The sequence below is a fragment of the Dermochelys coriacea genome, chromosome 18 (assembly GCF_009764565.3).
Source record: "Dermochelys coriacea isolate rDerCor1 chromosome 18, rDerCor1.pri.v4, whole genome shotgun sequence".
NCBI lineage: Eukaryota > Metazoa > Chordata > Testudines > Dermochelyidae > Dermochelys > Dermochelys coriacea.
Window position 1 is genome coordinate 3,449,495 of NC_050085.1, and position 18,197 is coordinate 3,467,691.

The 18,197-nt window shown below is 42.4% G+C and overlaps 1 protein-coding gene across 9 annotated transcripts in view; it reads left to right on the forward strand.

Moving 5' to 3' along the window:
* The window catches only part of CDC42 (cell division cycle 42), a 49,846-nt gene that overhangs the window by 15,345 nt on the left and 16,304 nt on the right, over positions 1-18,197 (forward strand). For 8 of the 9 annotated variants that reach the window (XM_038376657.2, XM_038376661.2, XM_038376658.1 and 5 more), the window contains 2 exons: positions 2,330-2,471; positions 16,934-17,006. In XM_038376657.2, coding sequence (XP_038232585.1) covers positions 2,367-2,471; positions 16,934-17,006 — 178 coding nt within the window. In that variant the 5' untranslated portion in view covers positions 2,330-2,366. Of the gene's footprint in view, positions 1-1,671; positions 1,752-2,329; positions 2,472-16,933; positions 17,007-18,197 lie in introns of those variants that run through there. The other variant, XM_043500110.1, reaches the window with a different exon arrangement.

Here is an 18,197-nt window from a genome sequence, read left to right on the forward strand (position 1 = left end):
TCTGCATCCTAGCATGAATGATTCACCATAAATCATTTTAAAAGTAGAGTAGTCTAGCCCCTGTGTTTTTTTTTTTTATGGATCTGTTGCTCTAAAACAGTGATACTCTGACTGAGGCTTCACGAGCTGCAAGTGACTCTTTAATGTGTGCTGCAAAGAGCTGCAGGAGACCTGATATTAAAACAGTGTGATTTAATTTTTAACCAATCAGGATGTTCTTACTATGTTGTTAACCAATTAAATTATCAGCTTACTCTAAATTATTAATTTATTGGCTGTGAAAGTTTTATACATTAAAAATATATACTACTACAGTAAATGAAACTAAGTGAAGTGAATTCACACTACTGTGGCTCTTTTGGGTAATGCTGATTGCTAATTTGGCTTCTGAATCACTGAGGTCTGAGTGATTGCTTCTCTAAAACACCTCCACCCCCTTATTTTTTTTAATAAGAATCCTGTTTCTTAAATCAGGACTGAGTTGGTCTCAGTGTTGTCTGCTTTTCACTTGCATGTTTTTTTCTCTGAAATATTATTCTTGTCCCTCAGAACAGAACATACTATAACTAAAAGCTATACTCTGCCTTTGTATGCAAGTGCCGTAGAATGTAGGGAAAATATTAAGTGAGATTGTGTAGGTCATTAAATATTTTTCTGGTCACTGGTCTTAACCTCAAATATGTAGTCAAATTGACCTGAATGAAAGGACTAAATCTACCGGTAATCCTTTTGAACAAGGATTTTGAAAATACACTAACCCTGCACTCTCCTGGGGGGGCCAGATTATTGAAACTAAGTATTAGGCACATGAATGTAGTGTGTTCCTTAAGATGTGGCATCAGATTAGATGTTGGAATTTTTGTAGCATACGTATGCGTCTGCATAGGTTAGCAGATTCCTGTTTTTTCTGGTGCTAGCCAAAGTATGACAGAGTAGAGGATTAATGTCAATGTCTACATAAGTCTTCCCCGTAGTAAAGGGCTTAATATGTATGAAAAGAATGGAGTAAATGACAGTGTTCAAGGAGTGAAATGCCAGATGGTGCTTTATATCTTGTTCTGAAAAAGTATCTTTGCTACCATTTCCTAAAATTGGCTTAATTGTTATGCACCCATGGCTCAAAAGATAAGGTTGCAGTGAGGATTCTGTTTCAAACCTTATTTTTACCAACCGCTGAAAATGTTTGGTCTAACAATTTCCAGATCTGTTCTGAAGACAAATAAGCATTTGAAGAAAAACTGGTAATTCTTCACTACTGTCACATGGATGGAGAATAACTTGTTACAAAAATGCAGATTGCATTAAAATACTTGGATTGAATTGAAATAATTATTGAAAGAAACTGTCTAAACGGAAGGTAACATTGACAACCAAATTAAGGCTGTCTACACAACAGACTTTCCAGTGGCACAGCTTTACTGCTGAAAGCTCTCCTGCCGACATAGCGCTGTCCACACCAGCACTTCTGCTGGTGAAACTTATGTCGGTCGGTCGGGGGCAGGAGCGGGGGGTGGGGGTGTTTTCATACCCCTGGCTGACAAGTTTTACCAACAAAAGTGGTGGTGTAGACCAGCAGTTCTCAACCTTTTTCTTTCTGAGGTCCCACCCATCATGCTATAAAAATTTCACTGCCCACCTGTGCCACAACTGCTGTTTCTGCATATCCAGTAGATTAAAAGCCAGGGTTAGCAGTAGGTGGTGGCAAGCAGGGCAACTGTTCGGGGACCTATGCCGCAGGGGGCACTATGAAGGTAAGTTGCTCAGACTTCAGTCCCAGGCGGTGGGGCTCGGGCTTCAGCTTTCTGCCCTGGGCCCCAGTGAGTCTAATACCGGTCCTGCTCTCTGGATTATTTTGATGGACCCCCTGAAATCTGCTTGTAGCCCCCCTGAGGGCCCCAGATCCCTGATTGGGAACCACTGGTGTAGACAAAGCCTAAGTTAGTTTTGTCGTGGCCCAACCCTGTACTCTTCAGTGATATGGACTTCTGGACACCCTTCCCAAAAAGTTGCTTTCTGGACTTTTTTTTTTTTCTTTATGCTGTTTGTCACCAGTTGGAGGCAAGATGCCAGCTGATACCGTAAATTGACCAATAGGTGTGCTGAAGAGAAAATACCCACTGAACTAAGGCTAAAAAATGCCTAGTATATTAACCAGTTTCTATAACCTATTTGAAGCTTGTGTGAAATTATGAGAGAGTGGCTACCTTGGCCAGAGTGTGCTTGAAGATGCTCATTCTGTAGTTGAGACTGCTCGATGAAACTGGGTTAACACTGTGCTTTTCTGTGAGAAAGTAAGCAAAAAACTAAATATTTTCTTTTGTTCCCTTAGATTCATATTGGATTTGATATACTAACGGACTTCAGCTATGCAGACAATTAAATGTGTGGTCGTGGGTGATGGTGCTGTTGGTAAAACATGTCTCCTAATTTCTTACACAACAAACAAATTCCCATCGGAATATGTACCGACGGTGAGTATAAAGGGTGAAAATGTTACTGGTTTCGGGTGTTGCGGGCAGGCGAAAGGAAAAACATAATTCTGTAGTTAATTTATGATCCTATATACTGTTACTTCTTGTGCTCCTCCCAGATCTTTACTTTTACTTATAATAAGCAAAAGTTGTTATAGCTTCTGTATTGCTTCTCTTTGTGCGTTTTGAGACATTGGCATAAGCGAATTCTTGTCTGTGATTTATCTGTTCCTGCTGCATAGCCTTCATCTGAAGACCTAACCCTCTCATCTGTTGACGATACAGTTGGGTGCTGTGAGTGGGATTATTTCAAGCTCTTTTAACTTTAAGTGGAGTATGAGCAGCATACATGCTTAAAAGATGTAATTTTAAATAGGGATGCTTCCTGACCATTAATTTTTTCCAGCCTCAAATGCATGTGCTCATGCTGCTTCTCCTGTCTTTGGGGAGTGATACTGTCCCTCCTCGTATCCATCTGCAAGAACTTGAGCCTGAGGACAAGAAAAGAGGCAGAACTGCCTACAGGCTCTCCTACTGCAAGAGATTTTGGCAATCAAGTCTTACGGTTCTGAGGCTTCCAGTACCTCAGTTTCTATGATGGACCCATGTTTGTCTCATGACCCATCTAGGGGCTAAGAGGTAGTGGAGGTAGCCATATACTTAAGATTGTAGGAATCAAGGCAACGGAATTAAGGCAGAGTTGACCAGCAAGGATCAGAAGATCTGTTGGTGCAAGGTATCAATATACTTCCCACTCCAGTTTAAGCTTAGAAGAAGCATGGCACGGTTGTGGCTGCAGAAGATAGCTCTAGTAAGCATTACCCCCCAGGTCCTAATCCTCTCTGTGGCCCTGAAAGAAGGGCAAGAGGAGGTATCTAGAACCCCTTCTTCCTTTCCTTTGGAGGAGGAAAATAATCACTAAGTGAGAGTGCTGAGGTGGCAGTACAAGCTTCTGGTTCTATTGCAACTGATTCCCTAGTTCTCCAAATGATTGTACACATATGCATTCCATTGTAGGGATGTGTGTGTGTGCGCACTTGAGTTGGAGACCTTTGCCAGTAGTTCCACTAGTCAGCGCATGTGCCCCTGCTTTTCTCATGCTCTCAGGTAAGGGCATAAAAGGGGCATGTCTACCACCTCCCTCATACTTGCTTCGCATTGCTTGTGGCAAGAGCTGGAGCTCCACTTAGCCTTAGCTTTGGTCAACCAGTTTAGAAAGCGGTCTCTACAAAGTTGTTATAGTATAAGTGTAGTTTATATAGTGTAGAATTGTATAGTTTATATATACTTTTATTACTACCTGGAAGATTTACTATGAAGAAATCCCTGGTTCTAAACAATATGCCACATGCAAGGCTGTTATCCTGGTCAGGTGGGCACAAGAGAGAAACAGGAGAAGGGACTGAGACTTGAACCTGCCTGAGCCCCAGACCTGGGCTGTATGTGTCAAAGCTGAAACCCGAGGGCTTCAGCCCTGACAGCCCCGGGGTAGGGGCTGTAACCTGAGCCCCATCACTCAGGGCTGAAGCCCTTGGGCTTTGGCCCTGGCCCTGGACAGTGGAGCTTGGGATTCAGCCCCAGGCCTCAGCAAGTCTAATGCCATCTTTGGCAACCCCATTAAAACGGGGTTGTGATCCACTGTTTGAGAATTGCTGCTCTACAACACAGACCTCAATATTCCCCTAAGAGGAGACGAAGATCTCCTAGATGTCACCAGCAGTCTTTAATGTAGTGGGCCCTTCTCATCAGACATCTTCAAAACAGTGATTTGGACATTTTTGGTTGAAGACAGTATATCAATATCTCCTTTTGAGTAACGTCTATCCTTTTTTTTTTTTTTTTTTTTTTTTTACCGTGCTTGGGAAAACATCACATCAGACAAGTGGGTACTCAGCACAGTTAAGGGGAGAGAGAGATTATCCAGTTCCTTTTAGCAACCCATATTCTTCATCCCTCTTCAGGGCCCGTCTCATGAGACTGTTACTTCAATTGCTATGGTCTTTTCTGGAATTGGGAGCAATAGCAGAAGTTCCTTACCAACATGAAGGGAAAGGCTTCTATTCCCGATTCCTTCTGATTTAGAAGAAATGTGGGCTTCCATTGTATTCTAGTCTTAAGAAAGCTGAACAGATTCATCAAAAAGATCAAGTTCAGGATGGTCACCCTTGCTTCATCCCTGGAGATTGGTAGCTGTCCTCAATTTTACAAGATGTATACTTCCACATTGTGATACATCCCTCCTGCATTAATTGCCTTCGATTTGTGGTAGGCACCAACTACTACCACTACAGTTTCAGTTTCATAAGCTTTAAGGGTCTTCACCATGTGTATGTCCCTGTTAGCAGCGCCTCTGTCATTTAGGCATTCAAACTTTCATTTACTTGGACAATTGACTGATGTGGGCAGCATCAAGAGACCAGATCCAATGTCGTAGTCATCAGATGCCTGTCATTGTCGTCTTTTGTCTATGCCTGAAACTAAATTTGGAGAGGTCTCAAGTGCAACCCACTCAATGTACATCTTTAACAGGGGCATACCTCAATAGTCATGGCTTCTCTCCCAGTAGAAAGGTGTAGAACTATAGCAGCCCTTTCCAATAGCCTCAGATCCAGCCCTATAAGAGTGCATATCTGCCTGCAGCTCCTAGGCCTTGGTTCCATCATAGATGCATTTCTTCTTCCCTGGTCCAGTCTGCTCCTATATGCATTCCCTCTCATTCCCAGAATTCTCAGGAAACTGAAATAGGACAAAGTATTGTTGATCCTCATTTTACCAGCATGGCCAAGACAATGTTGGTTCACAGATCTACATTGCCTCTCTATCCGTTCACTTCACCACTAGTGGCAGATCTTTTGTCACACAACTAGGGTGAATCTCTGCATGCACCTTACTGCATGGATGATCTCTGGATGAACACTCATGAGAAACCATGATCCTGATAGGTCCAGACCATCTTGGTGAGTAGCAGAAAGGAGTCTGCTAGAGCCACACACAAATCAAAGTGGAAGAGATTTTCCCCTTTGGGCACAGTCCCACAAATTATCGCCACATCACAGTCCAGCTTTCATCCAGACCACGTTGCACGATCCACTGTCTACAGCCAAGCTCTAAGATACAGCTGCATTTGTTCCAATCCCTCAGACAGAGACAAACACCTACAGGATCTCTCTATTAAGCGGTTTCGGAGTAGCAGCCGTGTTAGTCTGTATTCGCAAAAAAGAAAAGGCGTACTTGTGGCACCTTAGAGACTAACAAATTTATTTGAGCATAAGCTTTCGTGAGCTACAGCTCACTTGCGTTCTTAAAACTACAATACTCACCTGGTGAAGTGAAGAAACAGATTGACTGAGCCAGAAGTCACCTACTCCAAGACAGGCCCAACAAAGAAAGTAACAGAACGCCACTAGCCATCACCTACAGCCCCCAACTAAAACTTCTCCAGCGCATCATCAAGGATCTACACCCTATCCTGAAAGATGATCCCTCACTCTCACAGACCTTGAGAGACAGGCCAGTCCTCGCTTACAGGCAGCCCCCCAACCTAAAGCAAATACTCACCAGCTACCACACAACAAAAACACTAACCCAGGAACCTAACCCTGCAACAAACCCCAGTGCCAACTATGTCCACATATCTATTCAGGGGACACCATCATAGGACCTAACCACATCAGCCACACTATCAGAGGCTTGTTTACCTGCACATCTACCAGTGTGATGTATGCCATCATGTGCCAGCAATGCCCCTCTGCCATGTACATTTGCAAAACTGGACAATCTCTACGCAAAAGAATAAATGGACACACATCTGACATCAGGAATTATAACATTCAAAAACCAGTAGGAGAACACTTCAGTCTCCCTGGTCACTCGATAACAGATTTAAACCTGGCAGTTTTTCAACAAAAAAAAACCTTCAAAAACAGATCTAACGAAAAACTGCAAAACTGAAATTAATTTGCAAACTGGACACCATCAAATTAGGCCTGAATAGAGCCTGGGAGTGGATGGGTCACTACAGAAACTAAATCTATTTGTTGGTCTCTAAGGTGCCACAAGTACTCCTAGTTGTTTTTACAAAAACTAATTTCTCCTTGCTAAATACTAAACCTTCTTGTCAACTATTTGAAATGGGCTACCTTGTTTACATTGGCCTCATTAACACTACAAAAGTGATTTCCGCTCCTTGTCAACTGTTGAAAGTTGCCTACTTCCAACTTAAATTGAATTGGCTTGTTAACATTGACCCCCCACTTGGTAAGGCAACTCCGATTTTTCATATGCTGATTATTTATATCTCCCTACTGTATGTTCCACTCCATGCATCTGATGAAGTGGGTTTTACCCCACGAAAGTTTACGCCCAAATAAATTTGTTAGCCTCTAAAGGGCCACAAGGACTCCTCGTTTTTGCTGATGCAGACTAACATGGCTACCACTCTGAAACGTGTCCTACATTTGAAATCCACAGGTCTCTCAGATAGTTTTGAGAGTTCATCTGGGTTCTGTTTCAGCATTATATCTGCCAATACATGGATTTTCCATCTTCTCTCATCCTCTTGTTTTGAGATTTTCAAAAGGCCTAGTTAATACTTACCCTCCTGTGTCTGCTCTGGTGCCTGTATGAGATTTAAATTTAGTTCTCTAGATTCATGCGTCCCGCTTTGAGCCTATGGTGACAACTTCACTATCTGTGTTGTCTCTGAAGATCACATTTTTAGTGGCAATTACTTCCACGAGGAGAGTTTCAGAACTTAAAGCTCTTCTTGCTGACCTTCATTTTAGAGTCTTTCATAAGGACAAGGTGTTCCTTAATACACATCCTGAGTTTATGCCTGAGGTAGTGTCAGCCTTCCATATAAATCAAACCATTAACCTTTCAGATTGTCCTCCGCCCCCCATCCCATTCCTCTCAGGCTGAGGATACTCTCCATTGGATTTTCATAGAGCTCTGGCATTTTATTTGGACTGTACTGGATTCTTTAGATAAGGGGTTCTCAAACTGGGGGGTGTGACCCCTCAGGGGGTCACGAGATTACGTGGGGGGTCGCAAGCTATCAGCCTCCACCCCAAACCTTGCATCACCTCCAGCATTTATAATGGTGTTAAATATATATTAAGTGTTTTTAATTTATAAGGGGCGTCGCACTCAGAGGCTTGCTGTGTGAAAGGGGTCACCAGTACAAAAGTTTGAGAGCCACTGCTTTAGATCTTCTCTGAGACTTTTTGTAATCTTTATTGAAAGAGCGAAGGGTCAACCTGTATTGTCTGAGAAACTCACTGGATTTCTGGCGCTACCAGCTCACTAAAGTCTCTCTCTCTGCCAGAGCTCAATCCTCCACATCAGCTTTTCTGAGCAATGTTTCAATAAGTGGTGTTGTATAGAAAGCACCAACATGGTCAGAACTTTTCTACACTTTATGCCATCATGCAAGCCTCTCATGGTGATGCCAGCTTTGGTAAGTTGGTGCTACAGTCTGTTTAGATCTCAAGTCATTCCACCTGAAAGGGAACTGTTGTTCCACTGTAGGTGACTTGTATATGTGCACAGTCACTCAGAAGAAAGTTACTTATCTTACAGTAGCCTGTGCTTCAAGATGTGTTGTGCACAAAATACACTCCACGACCCCCCCACCTTCGCCGCTAGTCATAACTGAGAAAGGACTGGAGAAGAAGATGGTGGAGGTGCTCTTAGGTGACAGCATAGAAGAGGCATGAGAGAAGGGACACATGCTCTGCCAAGTGGTACTGCTGGCAAAAATCTCCAGCTCGAGTGCACTGAGTTTGTACACACCTACAGTGGAATGTATATGTGTGCAATACGTCTTGAACAACCGTTACTGTAAGATAAGTAACCATTTTTTCTGGAGCTCCTTAACAATAGGGCAGTCTCTTCCAGAGAAGAAAATGACTCTGATCCACTCCCGTATCTGGGACTATAGGAAGACTCTTAGCTTCTTAATCTTGGACCTAGGGGCTATCCAGACTGGTCTCTAGCATCCAGTGTGGACCTGAAGCTGTTGGAGGTTAGGCTCAAAGCCCAAGGGTCTATGCATATGCACTGATTTGAGACTCCACCTTCTAGCAAGAGTGAATCTTATTACATACATTGGAGGGATTGAGTTTGAAGCTTGAATCATGTGGCCGTACTGGCAATCTCTGTGAGTCTACCTATACCACAGGAAGAGGATGGAGAAACTACCCTCTTGCAGATACACTACTCCCAGGATCAGGGATTACTAAGTCCACTTTTGAACTCATGGCAGATGGCTCACTGTTTTGTCTCTGAAAACTGCATTCCTTATAGCTGTAACAACTGCAAGAAGTGTCAATGATCTTAAGGTTCTTATGACTGATCTTCTTTTCATGGTTTTCCATGAGAATAATGTGGTCCTTTGTAGTCACCCTAAATTTTTTCCAAAATTGATAAGATTACCGTATATTAATCATTTGTTTTTATCTCTCTCTCTCTCTCTCTCTTCCTTCCAGCTCTGGGTTCCTAAACCAGTCACTCTCAACCTTTCCAAACTATTGTACCCCTTTCAGGAATCTGATTTGTCTTGTGTACCCCCAAATTTCACCTCACTTAAATATTTGTTTACAAAATCTGACATAAAAATACAAAAACGTGTCACCAAAAACTATTACTGAAAAATTGCTTGCTTTCTCATTTTTACCATATAATAAAATAAATAAATAAATTGGAATATAAATATTTTACAAATATTTCAGAGTATGGTGTATAAAGCAGTATAAACAAGTCATTGTCTGTATGAAATTTTAGTTTGTACCGACTTTGCTAGTGCTTTTTATGTAGCCTGTTGTAAAACTAGGCAAATATCTAGATGAGTTGATGTACCCCCTGGAAGACCTCTGCGTACCCCTAGCGGAACAGGTACTTGCTTGTACAACTATTTGCAGCAGATGTCAAGAGGGCTTTCTACCCTTAACAATTCATCGTCCTTCATTGCATATGGTGATAAGGGAAATTTATTTTAGTGCGTGTCAAGTGAATCAATCTGTATTGAAAAGGTCATAAGATAGCCAGCATTCTTGTGCCCGAAGGGCTCGTGGTTCATTCCACTAGGGCTAAGACCACTTCAGGGGCTTGCCTACAGTGTAGTCCCGTTATAGAAATCTGTAGGGCTTCCACATGGAGCTCAATACATGCTTTTAATAAGCCTTATGCCTTCCACTAAGCTTCAAGATATTATGCACGTTTGAGAGCAGTGTTCAGTCTAGTACTCCTAAGCGCACCTTTCTGGGGAAGGATAGCACTGCTAGCTAAGTTATTGTAAGGCAAGTGACCTTGAAGAAACAAAAGTTACTTAGCAGTAGCTGGTGGTGGTCAAGATGGGTAGTATGAACATGCAGAAGCCTATCTTCCCTTCTTCCTTTGAGTTCTGTTGTTCTCAAGCTTTGAGGTTCAGGTGGAAGGAACTTTGGCTGTTGTTACATCCCCTTTTCTACCCTTGCATGCAGAATGTTCAGTCTGAAAGTGGGTAGGGGTCTGCTTGCAAGAGCCCGAACAAGCACTGATGCTGAAATATTCCATTGGCCTGCAACTCTGCAGGGCCATCTCCCTATAGTGTGAATGCACAGAGGCTTATTTCAAACTCCTGTTAGTGGACAGTGACTTTCATTTTTATTGCTAATGCTCATAGTAATAAAAGAACACAGGCAAAAAATATAGAAATACAACAGCCTGTATTGTTTCTAAAATGGAAATGATTCATCCATTTGTCAGCCAGCCTTAATGTCTCAAAGGCATTTATAGCTGAAGAAGAAACTTAACTGAGAGCCTGCAAGGCTATTTTCTGCTGTGGTGCTTGCAACAGTGTTAAATGACTAGTTGTGATTCCTGGCAAGGAAACTTTAGAAGCAGCTAAGGGTTCTGTGTGGGATTGTTGAAATATGCTTTCTTATCCCCACTGGTATTTGTTACCTCAGAGGTAGAATCTGGGATGATTGTAGTTATGATGGACAGTAAGTCTCTTCTCACCCCCCCCCAGTACACCAATAAGAGTAGAGAGTAAATGGCTAGACATGACTCATTTAGTCAGTCTTATTATTCTAGCATGAAAAAAATGGAGATCCCCTTTTGCTGGTTGTGCTCAAGGAGGAGTATAAAGCAATCTGACAAGATAGAGTAGAGCAGGGATACTCAATTTTTTGTAAAGGTCCAAATTTCTTGGTGAGGGTCTAGTGAAGGTCCAGACTCCAGAGAATAGCAATAAGTATAATAAGTTAAAAAAAAAAAAAAAAAAAAAAGATTTTGAAGTGCATTCTAAAGCATCTAGTGTTCCAGATTTGGCCAGCATTCTGTCTATTGACTACTCTTGGAGTAGAGTGAAAGAGAAGGGGGATTGCCACTTTTTGCGTACACTTCGGTTTTTAGGCACTGGTGTATGCTGTGAACTCACACGTTCAGCTTACCCCCTGTTAGCTGCACTGGTGCAAGTAATGGTTTGCACTTCTTCACCACATGAGCCATTCATGTAGCTGCAATAGTAAAACCCCAGTATAGACAAGGTCTTCATCTGAAACTGATGCATTGTCACTACACCAGTGTGGTGGATCACCTTTCTTTTTCACTCTATTCCATCTCCTCAGCTTCCATCATTCCCCTCTTCCTAGAGCACAGTCGGCAATGGAAGGAAGGGGAATAATGCAAAGAAGTCCAAGATATTCACCACATCTGAGAGTACCCTTGCAAAAAAGGAGCTATGGAGACAGTTCCTTGAGGGGTATCTGTGGGAGAGGGAGTAATGGGGTAGGATTCTACCTCAGGTGCTTGCTGATACCAAAGACTGTAGAAGGCCTATCTGAATCTGAGATGAAACAGATTCATCAAGTCCCTTAAGTTCAGAATGTTGAGCTTCAACAGTCATCCCTATCCTGTCCTCAGATGGCTGTGCAGATCTTCATCTAAACAAAATGCTAGCCTCTACATCGGGGTGGGCAAACTTTTTAGCCTGAGGGCCATATCTGGGTATGAAAATTGTATAGCGGGCCATAAATGTTCACAAAATTAACAATTCATGTTCAGACAGGGATAACGCAAGTTTGTTTCAAAATCAACACTATTAAAAAAAAAAGTTGTTGAACAATGCACTGTTAGACACTTACTTTACTGGGCTGTTTGTTGATTTTACTACACAATTTTGCTCCTGTCTGAACACAAATTGTATGTTACCCTGGATTTGGATTTGTTGGGCATCAGCTTCCAGTCATTGGAACTCATTGAGTGTCACCAGCCCACTGCTGTCAGAAATCTCTTCCCACATAGGTGTCAACAGCCCACAATCGAATCGCCTCTGGGTGCTAGGAAAGTCACCTAAGCCAACAAGTAGCAGGCATCTGGGCTTGCACATTCCAGGCTCTGATGGCGCATGAGGCGTGTTTGGGTTGTGTAGTCAGAGTAACATGCGTGTTCTCATGCCCATAACACAGGAGCACCGGGCAGCTGGAGTGGGGGAAACCCCTGACCCAACTCCCCAGCTGGAGCACCGGGCGGGTGGAGCGGGAGTGCTGGAGTGGACCTCAAGGGCCAGATTAAAAGGTCGGACAGGCCGGATGTGGCTCATGGGTCATAGTTTGTCCACCCCTGCTCTACATAGTCATCTGACAGTTGCACTGGAAATACCTTGGACTGTTGGGGAGAAAGTTACTGTTGGTACAGAGGGCAGTTCTTTGATCTATCCATGGCACCAGAGGTGTTCAAAGAGCTTAGCTGTGGTAATTACTTGTCTTACCCTACCTGAACCTTTGGCTCGTTCAAGCATGATTCAGCCAGGCACATGCATGCATACTTCTAGGTTGACATCCTCTGTTGCAGACTCTTGGTCTGCAAATAAACAAACGGTAAGCTTGTCTTATACTGGAGGATATCCTATGAGGAGGAGCAGTTCTGGACCCAACTCTGGCAGAAGCAAGATCTGAAAATCCATGTCTGTCTTAAAGAAACCCTGTCAGGGAACAGTGTTTTTCCTCAGATTGGTGTCTTTGTTCACATATGACTATAAATAATCACCTACACATGAGGCCTCTATCACACTGGGTGTCCTAAATCGCACCCTAAAAATGGACACCTTAGACTTTCTCCACCAATTCTTCATATCCTAAAACAGCTCAGATGGTGGGTGCCCAGGGACAATGTAATGAAAGTTTCCTTCAACCCACTAGCTTCCTTGGCAATTATCACCACAGATGCTTCCAAACTGGGCTAGGAGCCCATTTACACAAACAAGAAGTCCATGGCCATGTAAATGCACTGGAATGCAGAGGTATTTGTTTGGGCCCTTGTCATAAAAATAAAGGGAAGGGTAACCACCTATCTGTATACAGTGCTATAAAATCCCTCCTGGTCAGAGGCAAAACCCTTTCACCTGTAAAGGGTTAAGAAGCTAAGATAACCTCGCTGGCACCTGACCAAAATGACCAATGAGGAGACGAGATGCTTTCAAATCTGGAGGGGGGGAACAAAGGGTCTGTGTGATGCTTTTGCCGGGAAGAGATCAGGAATGCAGACTTACAACTCCTGTTAAGTTAGTAAGTAATCTAGCTAGAAATGCGTTAGATTTCCTTTTGTTCAATGGCTGGTAAAATAAGCTGTGCTGGGTGGAATGTATATGCCTGTTTTTGTGTCTTTTTGTAACTTAAGGTTTTGCCTAGTGGGATTCTCTGTTTTGAATCTGATTACCCTGTAAGGTATTTACCATCCTGATTTTATAGAGGTGATTTTTACCTTTTCTTTAAGTAAAATTCTTTTAAGAACCTGATTGTTCTTAAGATGCAAGTGTTTGGGTCTGTGTTCACCTGCACAAATTGGTGAGGATTTTTATCAAGCCTTCCCCAGGAAAGGGGGTGTAGGGCTTGGGGGAAGATGTCTCCAAGTGGGCTCTTTCCCTGTTCTTTGTTTAACACGCTTGGTGGTGGCAGCATACAGTTCAAGGACAAGGCAAAGTTTGTACCTTGGGGCAGGTTTTTAACCTAAGCTGGTAAGAATAAGCTTAGGGGGTCTTTCATGCAGGTCCCCACATCTGTTCCCTAGAGTTCAGAGTGGGGAAGGAACCTTGACAGCCCTAAAATCACTTCTGCCATTTCTTCAAGGTCCAATTGTTCAGATGCTGACAGAAGCACAATGGCAGCGAACGTTCTGAACAAGCACAAGAGAAGTCTTTCCCAAATATTCTGCAAAGAATCCCTGATTTTTTTCCCCACTGGTATCTTGACCATCACATGCACCTAGTGGTTGGATTGCACTTGACAGAAAAGTTTCAAAGCAAGCATGAGTGGTGTGTGAAATAATCAGATTGTTTCAGGTAGGGGTTGTCGAGCAGAGCCCTTTGCTTCCATAGCAAATTCAAAGTTATACCTTCTTCTGTTCAGGGAAAATATTGTTGATGAATACCTTCCTCGGGTACTGGAGAAACGAGTTCCTTCTAACTCATCTCACTCCTGTGGTCGTTCAAAAGATTTCTTGACACAGAACAATAGTCTCCATGGCTTCAGGATGGCTAAGGCATCACTGACAGACCAACCTTATAGAGCAGTCACAGGAACTGTGCTGGTAATTGTTAATGCCTTTATTTGTATTGTGCTAATGCCTAGAGCAGGGGTGGGGAATCTATGGCCCGCGGGCCGGATCTGGTCCCTTGTTCATTTTCATGTGGCCTGCGGGACACACATGTTCAACTCACCTAGCGGGGTGACACAGAGGCTCAGAGCAGCAGGCACTCGCAGTTCCAGCCCCGCAGGTGGGCACTGATGCTCATGGCTCCAGCCCATGGGGTTGGGGGCGCTGAGACTTTTGGTCTTTCCTCTGTGGGGCTGGAACTGTGAGCGCCAGCTTGCCTCACCCCGGGTGGGGTGGGGGGGGAAAGGGAAAGCCCTGAGTCTCGGTGCCCCCCTGCAGGGCTGGAGCCATGAGTGTCAGCTCACCCCACTGTGGGTGGGGGGGAAGCTCCAAGCCTCCATGTCCACCTCCCTCCTATCTCGCCCCCCGGGGTAAGTGAGTTGAACATGTGTGACCCACCATTTTTATTTTATTTTTATTTTTATTTTTGGTGGGTCAATGGCCCCAATACAAAAAAGATTCTCCAATCCTGGCCTAGAGTCAAGGACTCCATTGCTAAGCACTGTACAAACAAAAAGGCCAATCCATGCCCCAACGAGCTTACATTTTATCAACTTCCTCTGTTTTAGGATGTCCTATACTCCAGAGGTATGATCAAATTCTCCACCCCAATTTGGAGTTTCCAGACTTGATAGCATGTATCATAGGAAGCCGGCTTCCACAGAGCTAGCTTACTCTCTTCAATTTCAAGCAGTCTTGCTACAATCTAGGAATTCCACCCAAAATAAAGTTACACTAACACATGAAAGAAGTTTTCAACATGGACAAGTCACTAATTCAGCTGCAGTACCCCTATCATCCTTCAAAATCAATGTGGCTGCCATATCAGGTTCTCATGCTCCAGTACATGAGTTTAGCATTCTTTCATCCCATCACTTTGATGCCTGAAAAGTCTCAAACACTTTCTTATTGCAAAAGAACCAGTCGTCCCTCTTTTTGGAACTTTTAAACTCAGTGCTAACAGAACTGATGGAACCACTAGGAAAATGCTCTTTCCTGTCATCCAAGGCAGCATTCTTAATAGCCATCACTTCTATGAGAAGGTTTGGTGAACTTCAAGCCCTGATAACTGACCCACCCTATAATTCGGGTTTGAAAGGACAAAGTGTTAAACCATATCCAAAGTTTATTCTTGACGTGGTTACAGATTTCTCTTCTACTGAGATATCCAATAGAAAGTGTTACCCACTGGGCTTTATGACAATGTGCATAATATTCACCATGATGACCAGCAACGTGAGTACAGGGAATACTCGTCTGTCCACGTCTGGTTGACCTACTTATCAGGTATTTCAACTACTAGAGGATACAAACCATTATGGAGTTCACTCTGCGGATACTCAGTGGCACGCTGCTTAATTGTTGACCACCCAGTGCCTACATGTACCATAATTCACCTGGGAGTAGTACTTGACCCCAAAGAAGGAATCTGCCAACACTTCAGATTTCAGAAACTCCATTTCAACATAGATAAAAATCAGATTATAGAAGAAAGCCAAAACTGGGGCCACTTCCCCTTTGTGGGAATGAGGGTGCTGCTTATAATTTCCTTGGCCTTTTCGAAAATGTGGTGGCTATAGCAGTGTCTTTTGTTCACGCAGTAGCCCAAGAAACATTCCTTCATGGGGAACCTGGTTCATATCTTCAAATCAGATACCTTTCTTTCAATGGTAGATTTCCCAACCTTTTGAAAGGATGTAATAACAGATATCACGGTAGGAGTGCAATTGGGCAGATAGTTGCTGACAGAGGAAGTGGGGCATTCACATGCAGTTCAGACCTTTAGCAGGATGTCTCCTATGATATTCCCATTCCCCCAAGATGGTGCCTATCGCTAGGAATCTCTTGACATAAGTCTGGTGGTCAAGAAAAGAAAGTTCAAACTATACATTTTCTGCAGCTGAGAAGATTGGCTGTGATTGCAGAAATGCTAGTCAGTGTTGGGGGATGAACAAGGATGAAATTAGATAAACCTGAGAACAAAGGTTCACAGGGCAATAATAGTTTTCCAGAGGCCAGAAATGATTAAGTCCCTTGTCATGTGGCATGAACCCTTAATAGACATAGCTTAGTTTATGCTTTCCCCAAATTTTAGAATTTCACTGTCAGAAGCTCATAGTTGAAAATGTGCAACTACATTGTAGACTGGGGGGAGATGGGTATATTTGGCAGCTGAATAGGGTAATTAAATATTTTGGTGCCCAGAAAGGTAGGGAAAGATGGGTGGGCACTGGAGCTTCTGGTATTAAGAGAGGTGTATATTTCCCTGCCATTTTGGGCAGCAGTGACTCTGTTTGGAAGTGGAATGCTTTGAATGCCCCACTTCCTTTGTGAGCAACTAGCTGCCCAGTTGCACTCGTGCCCTGTTAGCTGTTACTACATCCAGCAGTAATGGAGGAACGCATGAACTTAATTCTGCTAAAATGATCACAAGTGAAATGGTTAATATTGATATTTTAAATTGTGTTCCAGAGTTCTCACTCCATTGAGATACTGTTTCAGGTCTGCATGCTCAAGTAGATTTCCCTTTATAAATTTATACTCCAATCATGTTTGGAAGGATTTCTTTGATCTATACGGGCTTAACTTTTTTAAATGAAAGGTTAGATCGACATACTGTTTTATGACAACTTGATTATTCTTTTCTCTAGGACCATTATATAAAGAGCAGTTTGAGAAATCATGTTGATATGCTGTTTTAAAATTAAATATTTCTGGAGCAGAAAATTGAGAGAATCTGAAAGGGGAGTAGGAAAACCCATACTGGACAAAATGGCTTGTTTTTATTCAAAACTTGTTTCTTGCTTCTTCCCCCTCCCCTCCAGGTTTTTGATAACTATGCTGTAACAGTGATGATTGGTGGGGAGCCATATACCCTAGGATTGTTTGATACTGCAGGTGAGTATATTAACTTTTCTGAATTTACACTAACTCGTAACATTTAGGTACATTTTAGGTATTAGTTATGCACAATCAGTTCCTTGAAGAAAAATCTATACTAGTATGCAACAGTCTCTTGCCAACCATCATGGCAAACTTAGCACAGTTAATAACTTTCCAATTTTTTAAAAGTGACGTGGGGCGTGTGTGTGTTCGTGCGCGCGCGCACACCCACACACACACCCCATTTTTAAAATTGAGCTTTTTCCTTCTTTATCTTATGTAAAATAAAGAGCCTGATGGGCTTTTATACTCTTTTCCGCCTTTTTTAAATCTTAAAACTCCCCAGAGATGTCAATGCATTCTTCACTTTTTTTCTGGAGGATCTCTGGGGGGCTTGCATAAACTAGGTTAAATGGTGTATCTTTAAAATTTTTAATATATTTTCAAAGTCATATCTATATTAGAGTTCTAAAATGTTAGCTGTTACGTTTAAAAACAAAACTCATCTTGATCTAGGTAAACCCTGCGATGACTGAAAGATATTTGAACAAAATCCTTAGAGAGCTGTGAGTGTTGAATCTTGAACTGCGGGTTCTTTTCAAAATGCTAGCCATTGAAGTTAAATAAGAGTTGTTAAAAGTTCTTAAAAATCCTGACTAAAATTCCTTCCTATTTGTTGCATAACTTTCATTCTCAAGTCCATGTGGTACGGTAATTTTACTAATTTTTTTAGTAGCCTGTCTTCTGGCCTAGATAAAACCTGAATTTGTAAGGTCAAAAATTTGCTTGTGTTTAGGCATCAAACTGTTGTGCTGGCTTTATCTGTCATGAAGCAAAATAGGCAGGATAACATGCCCAATGTTTGAATTATTGTTCATTAAAGGTGACCTTCAAATAAATAAATTGGGTGTCTGTCAGTTTTTGATGGAGAATAAAGGCTAGAAAGCTTTTATATTTTAATAATTTTTTAACCTCAATTTCTAGTGTAAGGTCGACACTGAAATGCTCTAGGGTGACTGGACAATCGGTGATATTATATACAAGAGTGACTAAAAATTCCATCCCCTTCTTGTTCAACTTTCAAACTGTTTAAAACTTTTGTTAGCCCCTATTCCAATGCCTAAAGAATTCTTGATCTGGAAAAAGGGGTCAACAGAGAGATGGCAAAATTTGCAGATGATATAAAATTACTCAAGATAGTTAATT